This window comes from Akebia trifoliata, chromosome 12 (genome assembly GCF_017979445.1).
Source record: "Akebia trifoliata isolate Shusen 1 chromosome 12, ASM1797944v1, whole genome shotgun sequence".
NCBI lineage: Eukaryota > Viridiplantae > Streptophyta > Magnoliopsida > Ranunculales > Lardizabalaceae > Akebia > Akebia trifoliata.
This window is the reverse complement of record NC_141386.1, coordinates 33,287,022-33,303,392: the sequence shown is the minus strand read 5'-3', so window position 1 is coordinate 33,303,392 and position 16,371 is coordinate 33,287,022. Positions and strand designations below refer to the sequence as shown.

At 33.1% G+C, this 16,371-nt stretch overlaps 1 protein-coding gene across 1 annotated transcript; it reads left to right on the top strand.

Moving 5' to 3' along the window:
* The first annotated feature begins 1,930 nt into the window (after positions 1-1,930).
* On the top strand, positions 1,931-3,648 carry LOC147389672 (transmembrane protein 161AB protein). The gene has a single exon (XM_086418600.1). The coding sequence runs from the start codon at positions 2,076-2,078 to the stop codon at positions 3,468-3,470; it is 1,395 nt and encodes a 464-aa protein (XP_086274726.1). The 5' UTR covers positions 1,931-2,075; the 3' UTR covers positions 3,471-3,648.
* Positions 3,649-16,371: the final 12,723 nt, after the last annotated feature.

Below are 16,371 nucleotides of genomic sequence, written 5' to 3'. Positions count from 1 at the left end.
GCTGTTATTGGCACCTCAACTTGTATTAATTACACCCAAGTTTCTTAAAATACTTTAAAGACACACACTTCAAATATTACAAAGGTTTGACTCAAATTATAATCTTACAAAACATTATAACACTCCTTTAAACAATTCCAATAATTATTTATGATTAGGCTCCCCAAAAAATAGAAATCTAACAAAGAAATAAATACGTGAGAGTTGGGGTGCCAATAACAGCTTTATTAAATAAACTAATGAAATGCCCCTTGACCTAAGTGTGAGAGTTGAGGTGCCAATAGCAGCTTTATTAAATAAACTAATGAAATACCCCTTGACCTAAGTCTTTTATAAGGGACTAATTTAAATAGTTTAAATGTTCTTATCTTCAACCTCTAGCCAAAATCCCCTCTATTTTCTCTTGAAAAATCTATTACCAACAAGTTGCTAAATTTTACTGTAATTTTTTGTTCAAAACAAAGTACTTAATCCATCTCTTGTCCAGTAAAAAAATTCAATTTTTCTACCCAAAATTCTATCTTATTCTTGAGGTTTGAAGATTGAATGTAATGGAATTTAAAGATTGAGAACTTCCCTTTACAATCTATCATATTCATCTTGTTAGTCTCTATAATAAACTATTTTTAATATCATCAATGTCTTCTAGTAATCCTTGTTTTTTCTATCTAAAAATTCACCTTTTTTACACATCTAAAAATCCAATTTTGTTCTTCAGGTTTGAAGGAGATAGAATCTCAAAGGCTTTATCAACTTAGAGGCTGAAGATGGGGGTATTGAGGTTATTTTTATTAGTATCTAGTAGAAGACATAGGTCAATATTCTAAATCCTCAATTTGCCAACATAGCAGTATCTGTAACATTGTGCTTCAAATCATAACTCATTTGGGTGACATGTTATAATGCCTATAAAAAATATTTAATATTGATCGAAATGTGGAGGGGTATATCGTAATCACCCTTTAAAGAACATACCATTATTAGGGGAATATATATGGGTGCAACTTGGTACGGTTTGGTGCTAAATTGAAACCGATTGATTTTGGTCGGTTGTACTAAATAAGAACTAGAGCCAGACCAAATTGACCATAGAATCAAATCAAGCAAAATTGATTTAAAATCAGTTCGATTCGTTTCTATTCTTGGTTAAACCTACTTTCCAAACAACATATATTTTGATGAAACCACCTTCCTTCTTACTCCAATCCAAAATAATATTTCTTATAATTATTTATTTTATAAGGGGACGATTCTGGATTTAGTTCTATTCTATACCAGCCCTGAACCAAGATTCAAATTGGTTAGCACTACATTTCTTAACCTAATACCAAACCAAATCATATCAAACCAAACCATATCAAACTAAACCAAGTCGGACCTCTAATTAGAGTTGACAATGATTCGAAATATACCCGATGTCCGAACCTATCCGATCCTAAAAAACATGAAAAATTGGATTTTCAGATTGAAATCTTAGATCTGACATAATTTCGCATTGGATTCGGATATACCCCAATCTAATCTGAACATATTTCAATAATTTTTTTTTCTTAATTTCATATAAATATATATAGATAAAACATTTTAGTCCTTTTGATTTTCCTCTATATTTGGAGTAGGAATTTTTTTTTATTTTTTAAATATTGAACATTGATAATTTGAAAATAAGGCATATGTTCGGATCGGTTTCAGATTAAGGATGAAATGAAACGGATAGGATTCGGTTCACATATTAATTGATACAATTAAAAAAAATTCGGATCGGTATTGGAGTGGCAGTGATCATGTACCGAACTGATCCGTTGCCAGCCCTACCCATATTTACCGGACTCCACCCGATCCGTTTCTTTCCCGAATCGTGATTAATGAGAACTTTAGGGGCAAATCTAGTAATTGTTTCTCAAAACCTACGTTGAGATCTCAGATCAGTTTAGCTCTCAGTATCTGAGGAGAGCTCACAAACTCTCTCTCTCTCTCTCTAGGGCAAAACAGATAGCAATAATCCCAAATCCTCCCTTCTATAAAAAAAAAAATGATTCTGATTTTTCACGGTTGATACCCAAAATTCATCAATCATGTTATCTATTTTCGCCCCCTACAAGAATCTAATATTTCACATTGCACTCCCTCTCTCTGTAACTTTCATCCTCACCATTCTTAGGGTTCCAATCAGATTCCTTGAAGGTCTCTTCACTTATATACTCCCAGAAAACGTAGGCAACGACAGGTCTCAATCTGGTATCAGAGCAGCGATTCGTAGGCCCGAAAGCACCGAATCATCAGATTCAGGAATCGAGGGTTACCAAAACCTCTCCTCATCATCAAACACAGAACCAAAGAAGAGGAATCGATCGAAAGAGAAATTCGAGTTCGACGAAAACAATGCTCAGATCTTCAGATTACAACTCGTAGATAACCATATTCAATCACGGCTCTACTTCACAGATTATCGTGACGCTTTCGTTTGCTGTTTAGTGGCAATTTCATCTCTTTTGCTTTGTTATTTCTTTCCCATACCAGAGAATTCTGGAATTTTTATTAATGGGTCTGTAATTCCGATTCTATTAGGGTTTATTGCTATTTGCAAGGTGTTTGTTTCGATTTCTAAGCTGTCTTTTGAGATAACTGCATCGAAGAGGTCCGAAAAGCAGCTCAGTATCATTGTGGGGATTTTGGGGTTTCTTTTAGTTTTTCTGATTGTTTCGTTGTTGTCCCCTTATGTATTTGACTTCGATTTCGTTTCCGTTGATGGGTTCGGAAAGGTTTTTATTGCCCTTTTTGCGGGTTGTCTTACGGGTTTTCTCTTCATGCCAGCGACGAAGAGTGCTCGCACATTTTGGCTTGGAACGGATCAGCTTCGATGGAATTTATCAATAATTTCTTGCGGATGGTTTGCTCGACTGCTTCTTTATATTAATTTCTTGGTGGTGGTGTTCACATCTTTGCTTTGGATCAAACCCATAGTGGAAATTTTCATTAAGAAGAGAAATTTCGATACTAATGGTATTAATGAGAAGTTGGCGGGGAATATGGGGATGGCGCAATTGGAGTTTGTAAAACTTAGGCTTTTGTGTTTGTTGGTTTCGGGTATCTCACAGATTGTCTCTTTGCGCCCAAACTTGCAAATGTATTTAGATGAAGCGGTGTTATGTTGGTACCAAAGGTTGCATGCTAGTAAGGTTCCGGACTTGGATTTCAGTAGAGCGAAGATCTTCTTGCATAATTACTACTTGTGTTTGGTAGTTTTGCAGTTTTTTGCACCAGCGGCATTGATACTTATATTTCTCGGCTTATCTCTGATTGAAGGTAACTTACTTGGGACTGTTCCATTTGTATGCAGTTTTGTGCCTTGTTCTGCATTTGTAAAAGAAGTGGCATTGTTTATGGCTTGGTGGGTTGTCTTTGTTTGGGCAATTGTTACTTCATCAAGCCTTGTATTCTATCGTTGTGGCGTTTTGTATGTCTCATGACGTCTTTGCTCGTGTGTCTTTCCCTCTATTGTTGTGTTATTGAGTTGGTTATGGTTTAGTTTTGAATGGAGAGTGTTGTGCCTGTTGCGATTTTCTGACATTGTGTTCCACTGATTCGTGCATTTTGTGTAACAAGAATTTTTCTTTAGAGTTCAATTCCTTGAAAATTTGTGTTTTATTGTTAATTAAGCCAATTCAAGAAGTTGTATGAATTTGCGTCCAAGTTGATTATTGGGGAAACACGGCTATGTGGTTCTTTTTGAATTGAGAACACAATAAACAATCAATCATATACACAAGAAGATCATGAACTTACGTGGAAAATCCATTAATGTGATGTAGAAAAACATGGTGCATAATGCCAATCCACTATTACACAAACAAAGATACAACTTCTCCAGACTGAGACTCATTAGAAGAAAACTTCATTATGACCAAACCAAGTACCCTAACTGAAGTGCCTTCTCACTTTGTAACTCTTCAAAAATAACCCCTTTCTAGTGTCGAAAGCATGGAGAAAACACATTTGCAAGCTTTTTAAGGGAGTTCAACTTGGACTAAGACCTTTCTTCTTATCTTCTTCTGAAACAATGGAGAATACAAGAGAACCTAAAATTTATTTTGTATTTGTTCCGACGAGAGAATAAAGATTCGACCACACCCAAAGATTGACAAGGTAATCAATATGGGGAATGTAGTAGGCTCGAAGTCTCTAACTCTCTCCACTTCATAACGGGAGTGATTGGAGAACATAGGTGATGTGGTCCTACCTCTTGAGCTGGACCCACACATTCATCTAACATTGACCATGCCCTGGCTTTATTCCAGTTGAATCCAAGTAATCACTTGTATTCTCTATTTTGCATTCATGAAAGCTGTCACAATTTTATTGATATTGGATTCTACGAGTTCATGCATTTTTTTTTTGGATAGGTAAGCTGGACTTGAACCCACGACCTCAAAGTTGCTTTGCAATGTGTCAAACCAACTGCTCTATGGGTCTAAGCCCCTTCGAGGTCATGCATTGTTTCTGAATACTTTTTGTTTTTGATAGGCAAAAAAGATTTCATTAGAAGAAAAAAACAATTTTCAATGTCAGAGGTTGAGAAGATCAGCCGAAGAAAACATAAACAAGATACACAAAATAACTAAAGAGAATGCCCCACATGGTGAAAATGCTACCCCCAATAAAACTCCTCACAGCTCATGGAATCCCACCTTAACATGAAGTCATCTAAAAAGTTCTCCCTAATTTCTTAAATTGCTTAACTTCTCAAAAAAAAATTTCTTAAATTGCTTAGACCAAAATGCAAGAACCCTAAAATGGTAAAGATGGTTAGTGTGTGAACCCAACCACAATGAGAAGATTGTATCAAAAGACAGTTACTGTGTGAAGTTGCTCAAGTATCACTTGACATGCTTTCAATGAAAGCTGAGAAAATAAAGGCACGGATCAAGTGAGAAACAGGTAAGGAAAATTGATGAAAAGTTTGGCTTAAACAAAATAAGAAACGGGTCATTCAAAGATCAGTTGAAACTTGAATGGACCGTTATTTCAGGTTCAAGTCAGACATATTCTGGTGCAAAAAGGTCGTAGTATTAGAATACAACAATTGTACCCAATACAACCACCATCATCTGCTTCTTTGTTACTATTTCTATGCATTTTGATCATCCTTGCTGGTCTACTAATGTGCGAAATTGGACTGTTCATCTCCTTGATCTGATATTTTCAGCTGTGTGTCTTCACAAAGTTCCCTATAGCCAAGAGACTTATTTTTTATTACATTGTCTTGGAATAAATTGCCTAGACTTTTAAAACACTAGGGCATCTGATAGTAATAACCATGGCCATAAGATTAGCAGTAGAATAAGATATATTCTTTAACTTGAATTGTTTTCCTTGCAAAGTACCTTGAAGGGTCTTCATATTAACATTAGGAACACATGGTCATCAACTTCAGTTTACAAGACTGGCACTCTTCCACTAAGCTATAGGTTCTTCATTGTTCATGTACATGGTGGTCATCAACTTGCCCATCACAATAGATCTGTTGAACAAAAACTATTCACAATCAGTCGGGATTAACAAAACTTTCTGTGTTGCTGGTGATTAGAATATGCAGTGAACATTCTAGACAAAGCACAGTGGTCATGATCATCAACTGGATTGAACTTGTTGATAAAAAAGATTCCCATCATGAAATTCCCCTTGGATGGGTCCATAGTCACCAAGTCGGAATTCGGGTTCAAAAAGGCAGGGGAAAACTTCGGAAAAAATGGGAAAAAAATGAAAACAAAACAGGAAAAAATGATAAATATAATATATATATTAGATATTATAAAGAAATGTAATACACATGTTACATTAGACATTTAATCTAAGGTTCCAATATATTTTTGAGGAAAAAACAACAACATTGAATATCTATGCCTGATAGCATGTTTCCACACGAAATTATACATTCTATGATGCTAAAAAAGTTGACCACCAAAGAATCTTTTGAACAGAATAGGACACTATTAAAAAATCATAACATCAAACATTATCATCAAATCTCATATTAAACTACATTTATGAATCAAATCACAAACAACCATAAGGTTATAAAAATAAATAATTGGCATACAAAAAATGGGGTTTTATTATTTTAAAAACATGTTTAAAACGTGAAAACGTAAAAAAACGAATTAAAAATGTATGGAGGTTTATTTATTGTTTTAATCGTTGAAGTTTTAAAACACATTTTAAACGAGGCTTAAAACCAAAAAAAAAAAGAAAAAAGAAAAAAAAGAAGAGTTTTTGTTCCTATGGATGTATCCCATGTGAACACTGGAGGGTGGGAGGAGAACGATGACTTATCTTCCTACATAACCCCAAAAGCAGGGAGTTCCAATGTAGTTTGTGGCAGCAGTGCATCCAGCAGTTTTTATGATGGATTGTCCTGGTTGCATGGTCCACGTTTTGTACCTTTTTGCAGGTCTATATGATGCATGATTGTCCTCCAAGCAAGCTGGTTTGATATTTATTGTTTAAGTTCTTGATGTGGGTGTGGAGACTTTCTCATTTACATGGTGACCTGGTGAATTTTATGTGGCACAAAGGCCAGTGACAAGCGTTGCAGGAGGAATTGGGACACATCAAAGCTAATATAAATTATCAGATGGGTTTCTGGTAATGTGATGCAGTGATTGTGATGTTTTGCTGATCTTTATGGCCTGAAGACAACTAGAAAAGTTTGTCATCATAGGGAATGTTCTAATTAATATAACATCTCTGAGAATTGGACGGTCTAATACAGCATCTAAAAGAGATGTTCAATGGGAAAGTTGGGAATATAATCGTCAGTGATCTCGAGATTTCCTTTTGTCTAAGGTTTGTAAGTTCATCATGAGTTATGATCCGTGGAACACACAAGATGGCTTGCTATTGTACCTGGCTTGGCAAGGTAAGGTAGAAGATTTTACATTGATGCCAGTCATCATCATCAGAGCTTTATTCCAAAGATTTGGGGTCAGCTAAATGAATCACGTTCCTCCATTCCACTCTATCCAGAGCCATGTTGATGCGTCACTAGAACTTAAAAATGTGTTCTTGGAGCGCAATTGTTTGTATTGCACATTTTCTAATGGTTTTCAAAGAAAATAATTATGGAAGACATTTCGAAGTGCCTTGCAAACAATGGAGAAGAAAGTAATAAGAGTAGCCGAGGAACTAATGTCCCACAGTATTTGGTCACTGTAACGCATCAAATTGCTATGGGGATTCCAACCATCTGTGTCGAATGGTGTGTGAAGTTGCTAGAGGCCCTCTCTAGAAACTGTTTTGATGAAAGCGGAGAAGATAAAGGAAGAGAAGTTGTGAAGATAGGGAAGGCAATTAGACCGGCACAATGAGGGTAAAGTGGCTGTGTTAAGCTTAGAAAATGAGCGAGGGTTTGAGTTCGAAGGCTGCATTGGAGCTAAAGAAGATGAAGAGCTTGGCAAAATCAGGTCATTTAGAGAGATTGGATTGAAAGGGAAAACTTGAATGAACTGTAGTTTCATGTAGAGTCGCAGACACGTTCTCTTGCATGGAAGCCATAGTATTTGAGTTGGGTTTAACATTAGATACAAGTCAATAAAAAACAACTGAATCAATTATGATTACAATCATTCATGATGATCAGCTACCAACGATGACAATAACAACAAAGCTTCATTTTAAAGATTTGGCGTTGGCTAAATGAATCATATTCCTCCATTCCACAGAACCAAGTCTTGTTATTGTGAGAGAGAGAGATAATATTTGTTGTCTCCATTCAAGCTCTTTTGAATCAAATTGAATAATAGTTTTAATAGGAGTTATAATTGGCCCTTGTTGAACATGCCCAATCCATCTTAGTCGATTTTCATTTAGTTATTACCTCTTGGAGTTACTTCTACTTTTTCCATTCAAAATAACACATATTTTATTTTTACACTAGGGACCACATGGCATTTATCCACATTGCCCATCACTATTGTTTTGTTGAGCTAAATTATACTTTGTCGTGGAAAATATAAATTTGACAGTGTTTGAGAGCAAAATAAATATGAAAAGCAAGAAAAAATAATTTGCAGATTGGTGTGGCAAATCTTCTCATGCCCTTCCCCTAAGAAAATGATTTGCCACAAGAATATGCTGAAATGACAAAAAGTATTTACTACGATTCTCACAAGTCTGATGTGGATGTGCACATAACCATGATGTGTTTTCTCGCGACACAAGTAAAAACCACCTACGGTTATATATGCATATCCACATCAGAATTGTGAGAATCACAGTAAATACTGCATCACCCCAGCACGACTCTTTGCCACAAGGAACCAAAATTTGGATCTCATAAATACCAACACTTTTACATCTAACCTATATAATTAGGGTGATTTTGGTTAAAAACTAATAAAATTGCAACCTAAGACCCCATAATCTGGTTAATTTTTTAAACTACAAAAATATCATTCTTTTTATCATATAATTTTCAAAAATCCTTTAATCAATATTTTAACTTTCATATAAATCCTTTAGATACATTCCCATTTACTCATACCCCTTTTTAATTTAAATTTTATTACAGAAAAAGAGAAACACGTGCCTTCCTAATTTAGTAAGATTTCAAATCTTGGATTGTTGAACTCAAATAAATTACCAAATTGGCAAATCCAATACCATAATCTGCTAGATTTCATGAAAAAAATTAAAATAGTAATATAAAAACATCCAATTTTCTTTTTGGACTTTGGTCCAAGGTTTTGAAAATGGTTAGCTATTTAACTCATAGCAAATTCCTAAATTTAAAATTAAAATTTAACGGGAGAAAACGATTTTTTAAAGTATATGTATAGGGTTGAGATCTGTTGACTCCTAAGAATGACTCATGAAAATAACACATGATCTCAGCCCTTTAAAAACAAAATCCAATGATTGAAAGTTATGAGTATCTTGATAACACAAATCTTGGAGATACTTATCCCAAGGATAAATCTCAACCATTGGATTTTGCATTTAAAGAGTTGGGATAACATGTTTTTTTCATAAGTCATTCTTAAGAAAAATCAAGGGATTGTGACACACACACACACACACACACACATACATATATATATATATATGGATCAGAATCTGTGTACGCATATATCTATAACGTGTTTTGTCCTATGTGGGCTAAAAGTTTCGGATTGAGCTGATTTTTGGTGAAGATGATCTCCTCATTGAGTTGATTTTTTATGAGGATGATCTCTATGATGAGGAGATCATCCTCACCAAAAATCAGTTCAATCCAAAACTTTTAACCTCATCAAAAGTGGTTTACAAAACGTGGACGGTCCACAATTCTTCAACTCATAAACATGAGATTAGAAGTTTTAAAATTAGTTGATTTTTGGTGAGAATGATCTCCTCATCATAGAGATCATCTTCACCAAAAATCAGTTCAATCCAAAACTTTTAACCCACATAGGACAAAAAAAATTCATAGAATTTTATATGCCACAAGGTGAGCTCAACAACTCTCGGTAAGATATTGTAAAGTTAGATTTACTAAAACAATTTGTAAGACCCAATTTAAATGAAAGAGTACAAAAAGATTTTTCATGATGTACTCAAAGAGTGAAAAAGAATTTGTATGGACATCATTTGCTAACAAACTAAACATTTTCCCTGCAATCAAACATGTTCTTAGCGTCTAGCGATTCTGTATCCACTCACTTGTGCGCTACACATACACCGCCCACCGCCCACCGCACACGGCCCACGGTTTTTGACTCTGTTTCGTCAGAAAAACGTTTTCTTTGTCATGTTGGGTGGAAACGTGAAAAACTTAAATCATACAAAAATAACGACCATTTGGTATATAATTTAAGACTTGGGCAATCTATCTATTAAAGATGGTTTTGATGTTGTTGGTTTCCTACTTTAGAATTAGATAACCACGCTGACAAGACTCGTTAGGACGTGTGCCAAACATTCGAATCTCAGTCTAAGCAAACTGGATTATTTTAGGATAATGGTAATATGATCACCATCATCAAAGTGTCCTATTTTTTCAAAAAAAAAAAAAAGTCAAATAAGGGATCACCCAATTAAATTAAAAAAGAAAGAATGAATGATTCACAAATTAATAGTCAAATAGGGCAAAAATTCTACTCTTCAACCTCAACATTCCATTTGAAAAACAAGAAATAATTTTTTTTTTTAATGAAAACCCATTTTCAATCAATCCACAAAATATCATTTGGTCACTCTTTTAGTCTCTGAATCTTATAACTCATTGGATGGGTTTGGATTAGTCGTGTCCCTTTACACATAGTAAGAATTCAACATAATAATTGAAGTATACAAATTTTATATTTGGGTCCCATTCTACGGAACAACGCCTTTGTTTTACATAACTTAAAAGTTTTGGATTGATTGATATTCTATGAGGATAATCTTTATGGGAGGAGATTATCCTCACAAAAAATCACTCAAATTTGAATTTCTAATTTCCATCAAAGTGGTTTGAAATTGTAGATTGTCTTTTTTGTACCGTTAATTTGTAAATCACTTTTGATGTGGTTAGAAATTTTAGATTGGGCTGATTTTTTGTAAGGACGATCTCCTTATTATAGAAATCATCCTTACAAAAAATCAGTCCAATTTAAATTTTTTTAATCATATAAGATAAAGGCATTCGCTCTTTAATGTTGATTGTTGAACACTAACCTTTATATATTATATGAGTTTTGCGGAGTGACCTCATGATTGTATTTCACATTACACATCTTGACCTGAAAGTGGATAGGAACTATAGATGTTTTTTACTCGTATCTTGACAAAAACCATCTATGATTCCCATAAACTTTCACGTCAGGATGTACGATGTGAGGTACAATCTTGAGGTCACTTCAGCATTATTTATATTATATTTCTTTTGAAATTTTTAGTGTCTATCATCTTACTTATTATAGTCATAGTCATGTCTTCTCAAATCAATCAGACCTCCTGTAACATTCACCATATTGAAACTAAAGACATAATAACAATTGTAAAATTTATCAAGTAGTTCATTACACGTGCGTGTGATCAGTAAACCTAATTTAAATGAGATAGCAATTTGATGATGACAAAAATTAAATTCAAGTCTTTGTTCCAAGACTTTGTCAATAAATTAATTGAAATCTTCACATTTTATATTACTTATGTGATTTTATAAATTGAATCAGATTGATTAGGTTTCATCTAAAACTAGTAACTATATAACCATATGAGTTAGGTTTGGCCAACTTTAGGGAGTCAACATGTGTCCTATATGACTTAAAAGTTTTGGATTGGACTAGGTGCTTACGAGGATGATCTTCTCAACATAGATATCATCCTCACAAAAAATCAACCTAATCCAGAACTTTTAATTCATATAAGACAAATGTGTTGGCTCCCTAATGTCGATTGTCGAATTTGACCCTATATGCATATATAATAATAATGATAAAATGACTCCCCTTGACAAACTCCCCCTAAATTCTCTTAACGTGGTTATGCATTGAACCATAGATTTTTCCTTGGGATGCACAACTATACACATTTATGGGGATTCGCAGTTGTGTATCTCAAGAAAAAAAATCTATGGTTCTATGCACAACGACGTCAGGAGAGTTAAGGGGAATTTTCAGAGGGGGAGTTAGAAAATCACGACTCATATATATAATATCTGAAACTTTTGAAGCTTAAAATAGTAGGTGCTATAAGATCCACATTAGGTTTGATGTTAAGTTCGTATTAGATTGGACTACTTGCATTTCTTTAGAATCATATGAGGTCAAGCATTCTTGAGACCTAATCAAGTGTTGCACCTATCTAAGAAAATTCTTTTATTCAAAATTTGATCTTGTGAAATGTTCCTCAACATTGAATTATTGCATTATTGTTTCTTGTCAAAGGAATTTTTATAATTAGCAACCGATTAGAAAAAAAAAAATAGCAATTAGCCCATGGCCAAGGTCATCAAGGTCCATATTTACTCAAGATTTACAACGTACAAATCCCTAGAACAATCCAAGGATATTAGGGAAGGGTTCCTTTCTCTATCATTATTTAGAGGGAAAATTACTGAAAGAGTTAAATATTTTAATATTTTACAACAAAAAAAAATTACCAAAAACAAATTAAGTTACTAGATAGTCCACCGTTTTAGTAACTCGCTAGATTCTCCAGCATTTTAATGTGTTAAAATGAAAATTTTTTATTAAAAACATCCTCTGAATGATTAAAATGTTGGATTGTCCAACGTTTCAATAGCTTGCTTTAACACCGCATCAATTTAACCTCCATTTAAAATGCTGGATTGTGGGACAAATTAATTTTTTTTGGTAATTTTTGAAATTTTTTTTTAAATAAATATTAAAATATTTAACCATTTTTAATCATTTCCCCTTATTTTTATGATGGCTAAAAAATGTTTGGACAATAATTAATCAAAAAAGTTATTCATCAAATGATAAGAACTTAGTAATTGTTTGTTATGGCATGCCACTTTGGCTGTCAGACCTCAATCCACCATTTTAGAATCTAGAATTGATCCATCTCTAAATACTGTTTCCAAAATGAAGAACCCTAACCCTAGAAAAAAAAAATTCTAAAATAAATAAAAATAATATAATAAATACTATATAACATGTTACATACCTAGTAATTTTCTTAGGAACGGAGTAAGAAATTATTATTAGTATTATTATTATTATTATTATTTCGATACATGAAAATGGTGGAAAATACCATTTCTTGTGATCTTGTAAAGGATATTGGTAGCCAATGAAAAAATGGTTTTTTTTTTCTCTTTAATGGGTATATCTCACCTCAAAGATAAATATACCCATAAGTTAATAATAATAATAATAAAATAATAATAATAATAACAACATGAATTTAAACTATGATCACATTCTTTTGATCTTTTCTCTTATTAAATTATCAAATCACATCAGTGAAAAAGTCCCACCACTTAAGCCAAAGCTACATACTGCTTCAAATACAATAGAGGGACCAGAAATGTAATAATTATTGCACCAAAAAACCAACTCATTTGAAAATTGGTATTATTGATTTGAGTGATAAAGACACTAACGGTAACAAATTTGTGGATGATAGAGACAAAGTGCATGTGTGGCATGAAGAAATAGTAAAAAATAATAATTAAATACATGGAAGAATTGTAGATAGAAAGTTGACGAGTAAAATAATTAATCAACTTCTTTTATATATTAACTTAAATCACTCATTTAGGCCACCAAATATAAGTGACTAAATTGACAATACCACTCATTATCTTATCATTTTTATGTTAGAATTGGAGAATAATTTGAGATCATAATTGCCTTTTTTGATTGTCCAATTTAATTTAATAAGTTTGGCTTGATTATAAAGATATCTTAGGTACGTAAGATTGAGCATGGAAAATGATTTCAAAGTAATTTTCCACCTGAGGTGGGAAACGTTTTCTGTCCCGATCTTTGTACTTGAGAAAATGATTTTCCCACCTCTTAATGTTATTCTCTTAGTGTTACCTTCACCTCCATAACTAAAAATCAACTCTCCCTTTGACATTTTCGTTGTAGCAATCTAATGATATAATTCAATTTTTATTGATTATGTTACAGCGGAATACATATTCCTTTGAAAACGATTCCCAACAATCACACAAACCCTTAAGAGAGATTTCAGATTTTTTATTATTATTATTTTTTTAGCTTTAGCTTGAAAGAAAACATGAGTTGGTTTGAAGATGCCAACTATCTTAATTGGTAAAGTAAATGGGTGATGATATCATATAAACTTAGGTTCAATTCTCGTCGTCACTGAATTATTAATCACATTGAAAACAGGCTTACCCGATTATTTACCCGTTTGTTACACCAAGTCGTCTCGCTTGAAAGTATTCAGATTAGGATTTTGAGGGCGATTAGTACAAACCCATTAATATCCCAACATGCTAGAGATCTTTATTATTTATATAATTGTGCTTAAAAGAGGAAGGAAAATAATTTTTTTTGAAAAATACAATTTGCAGCTGTATATATAATTGCACATTTTGCCAGAAATATTATTTTTGGTGAAAAAGGGTTTCTTTTGCACTCTTTTATATAAAGTGGCGCTCTATCATCTCTTTTACCCTCGCAGCAAGTCCGACATTTCAAACAACATTGAATACTTTGCAAGCAAGGTTATTAAAGTAAGAGAAGCGTCAACATCATCCTTTGTGGTTGCTCTTGTGTTCAAATGGTTGTTGATGTCTAGAGATTTTCATTTTGAGATTTATGCCGTCCAAAGATCCATATCCTTATGATCAATTATGGTAGATATAGTTCTTTAATTTCAACGTATACTACTCGATACCATGGACCTGGTTTGAATTCTTGTCGTCACCGAGTTACTAATCTCATTTAAAAAAAAGAGTCGGGATTTTCTAACAGCATCTAACACACGTCTCCTAAAGTGGCATGGGCTAGAACCATAGATTTCTCGGGATACACAGTTATACATCTCCATAAATATCTGCAGTTGTGTGTGAATCTATGTGTCTAGCACATGCCACGTCGGAGATCATGTGTTAGAGGAAGGGGGGTTCAAAAAATCATTATTCTTTAAAAAAAAAAAAAAAAAAAAAACTTAATGATATTATCATTTAAATTGATTTGATTATTTCATTTAAAGTGAAAAAATTAATCACCTTTAAACTACGTATTTAAAAATTTCTATGAAATATTTATTAAATCTGTCTATACACTCTATGATTCTATTAAACATAGGATGATATTTAACTTAATTATTTTAAATAACATAATTTGCTACCTTGAAAATTGAAATTGGTCAATGATGAGAGTGCAATATATCTATAGAAAATGTTTGTGATATCCATATCATAAACATTTATATGAAAGTATCATCTATATTATTTTAAAATATTTAAAAGCTTTTTTCAACTTGGTAATAACGTAATATATCTATCTATCCATTTTTATAACATTATAGTATATGTCAGTCCCTCCGTTCGAATGTTCTTCTTCCATCATCTCCATATCTCTAGGAGGTTAATCTCTGGGTTGTTGTGAGTTCTACTTTATGTTGGAGGTGATGGTATTTCTTGGTCGTGGTGCAATGGAATTTTGTTGAATTTCTTAATTCTTTATGAAATTTCTTCTTTTGTTCCTCACGATGGGCGTCAAAGGAGATAGGTAAAAAAGATTACCTCACCCTATACTTAAATCTTGATGATGATCTCCCTCTAATTTCTACAAAAAATCTCAAATCTAAGAAGTTTTTCAAGATTAAGACTCTCTGACGATCAAGTTAGCAAGAATAAATGAATCGAAAAAAGAGTCTTTTACATATATGATTTCTCCTATATTTATAGATGAGAAGAGTTTCAATCTCTTTGAGTAACTCCTTAAAATCCTACTACTAATCCTATATAGAATTATAATCTTTCTACCTTATCGTCTTAATTCCACGTATAATTGTAACTCTTTCTTATTCCTTATACTTCTAATCTTAATATGGAAATACAATCATAATTAGAATCCTAATTATAATCATAATCAAGTTAGGGATTCATCCCTTATGATTCACATTAATCCCTTGTCAATTGTATTGGTTTCTTAACTGTAAAAATCTGTCGACCATAATTAGTCAAGTAGTTTGATGCTATCACGTGTCACTTGTTGAGAAAAAAGAGGAACAATTGAACCAAGAAACGAATAGAGACAAAACACAAATCATGCATAGAAACACATAATTTTCCCTCAAGATTGAGGTACATCCACAGATCACATCGATTCCATTATGAAGAAATAACTCGTAGTTACAGATTACACCCTTTAACCAAAAACGAGAAAATATAAATACCCCAAAAAACCTTGTTAGGGTTTTACATAATAATAATAGTAAAATTATGAAAATGCCCTTGAGAAAATTTCTTTTGGGGCTTCGCATTGGTTAGCCTCCTCAAACCCCATCCCCCCTTCCCCAACGAGCTCATCGTTGAACTCAACCAACGTGAAAGCGTGGCTTGATTTATAGTACCTCCTTGTTGACCAATACTATCAAGCTTCACAAATCACAACATCACTCTGATTGCTGTCTTATTTTGTACTTACAGGAGTTGACACGTAATGGTCTTGGTTGAAATCACTCACCCATTGAATGAGCTATAATAACTATTAATATATTATATGTATCCACCAAACCCACTTTCTTCATTCATTAGTAGCCACGTTATCCCTTCCTATTGTTCCACACCATCAACGATAATATACACCCTCAATTATATATATATAAAAGTATCATTTTTATAAAAAACATAAAAGCTTTTTGTTTAAGATGGTAATAAAATACATACAAGTAATG

What these genes read in the sequence shown, in the direction of transcription:
- LOC147389672 (XM_086418600.1), top strand. Translation starts at nt 2,076, where the DNA reads ATGTTATCTATTTTCGCCCCCTACAAGAATCTAATATTTCACATTGCA.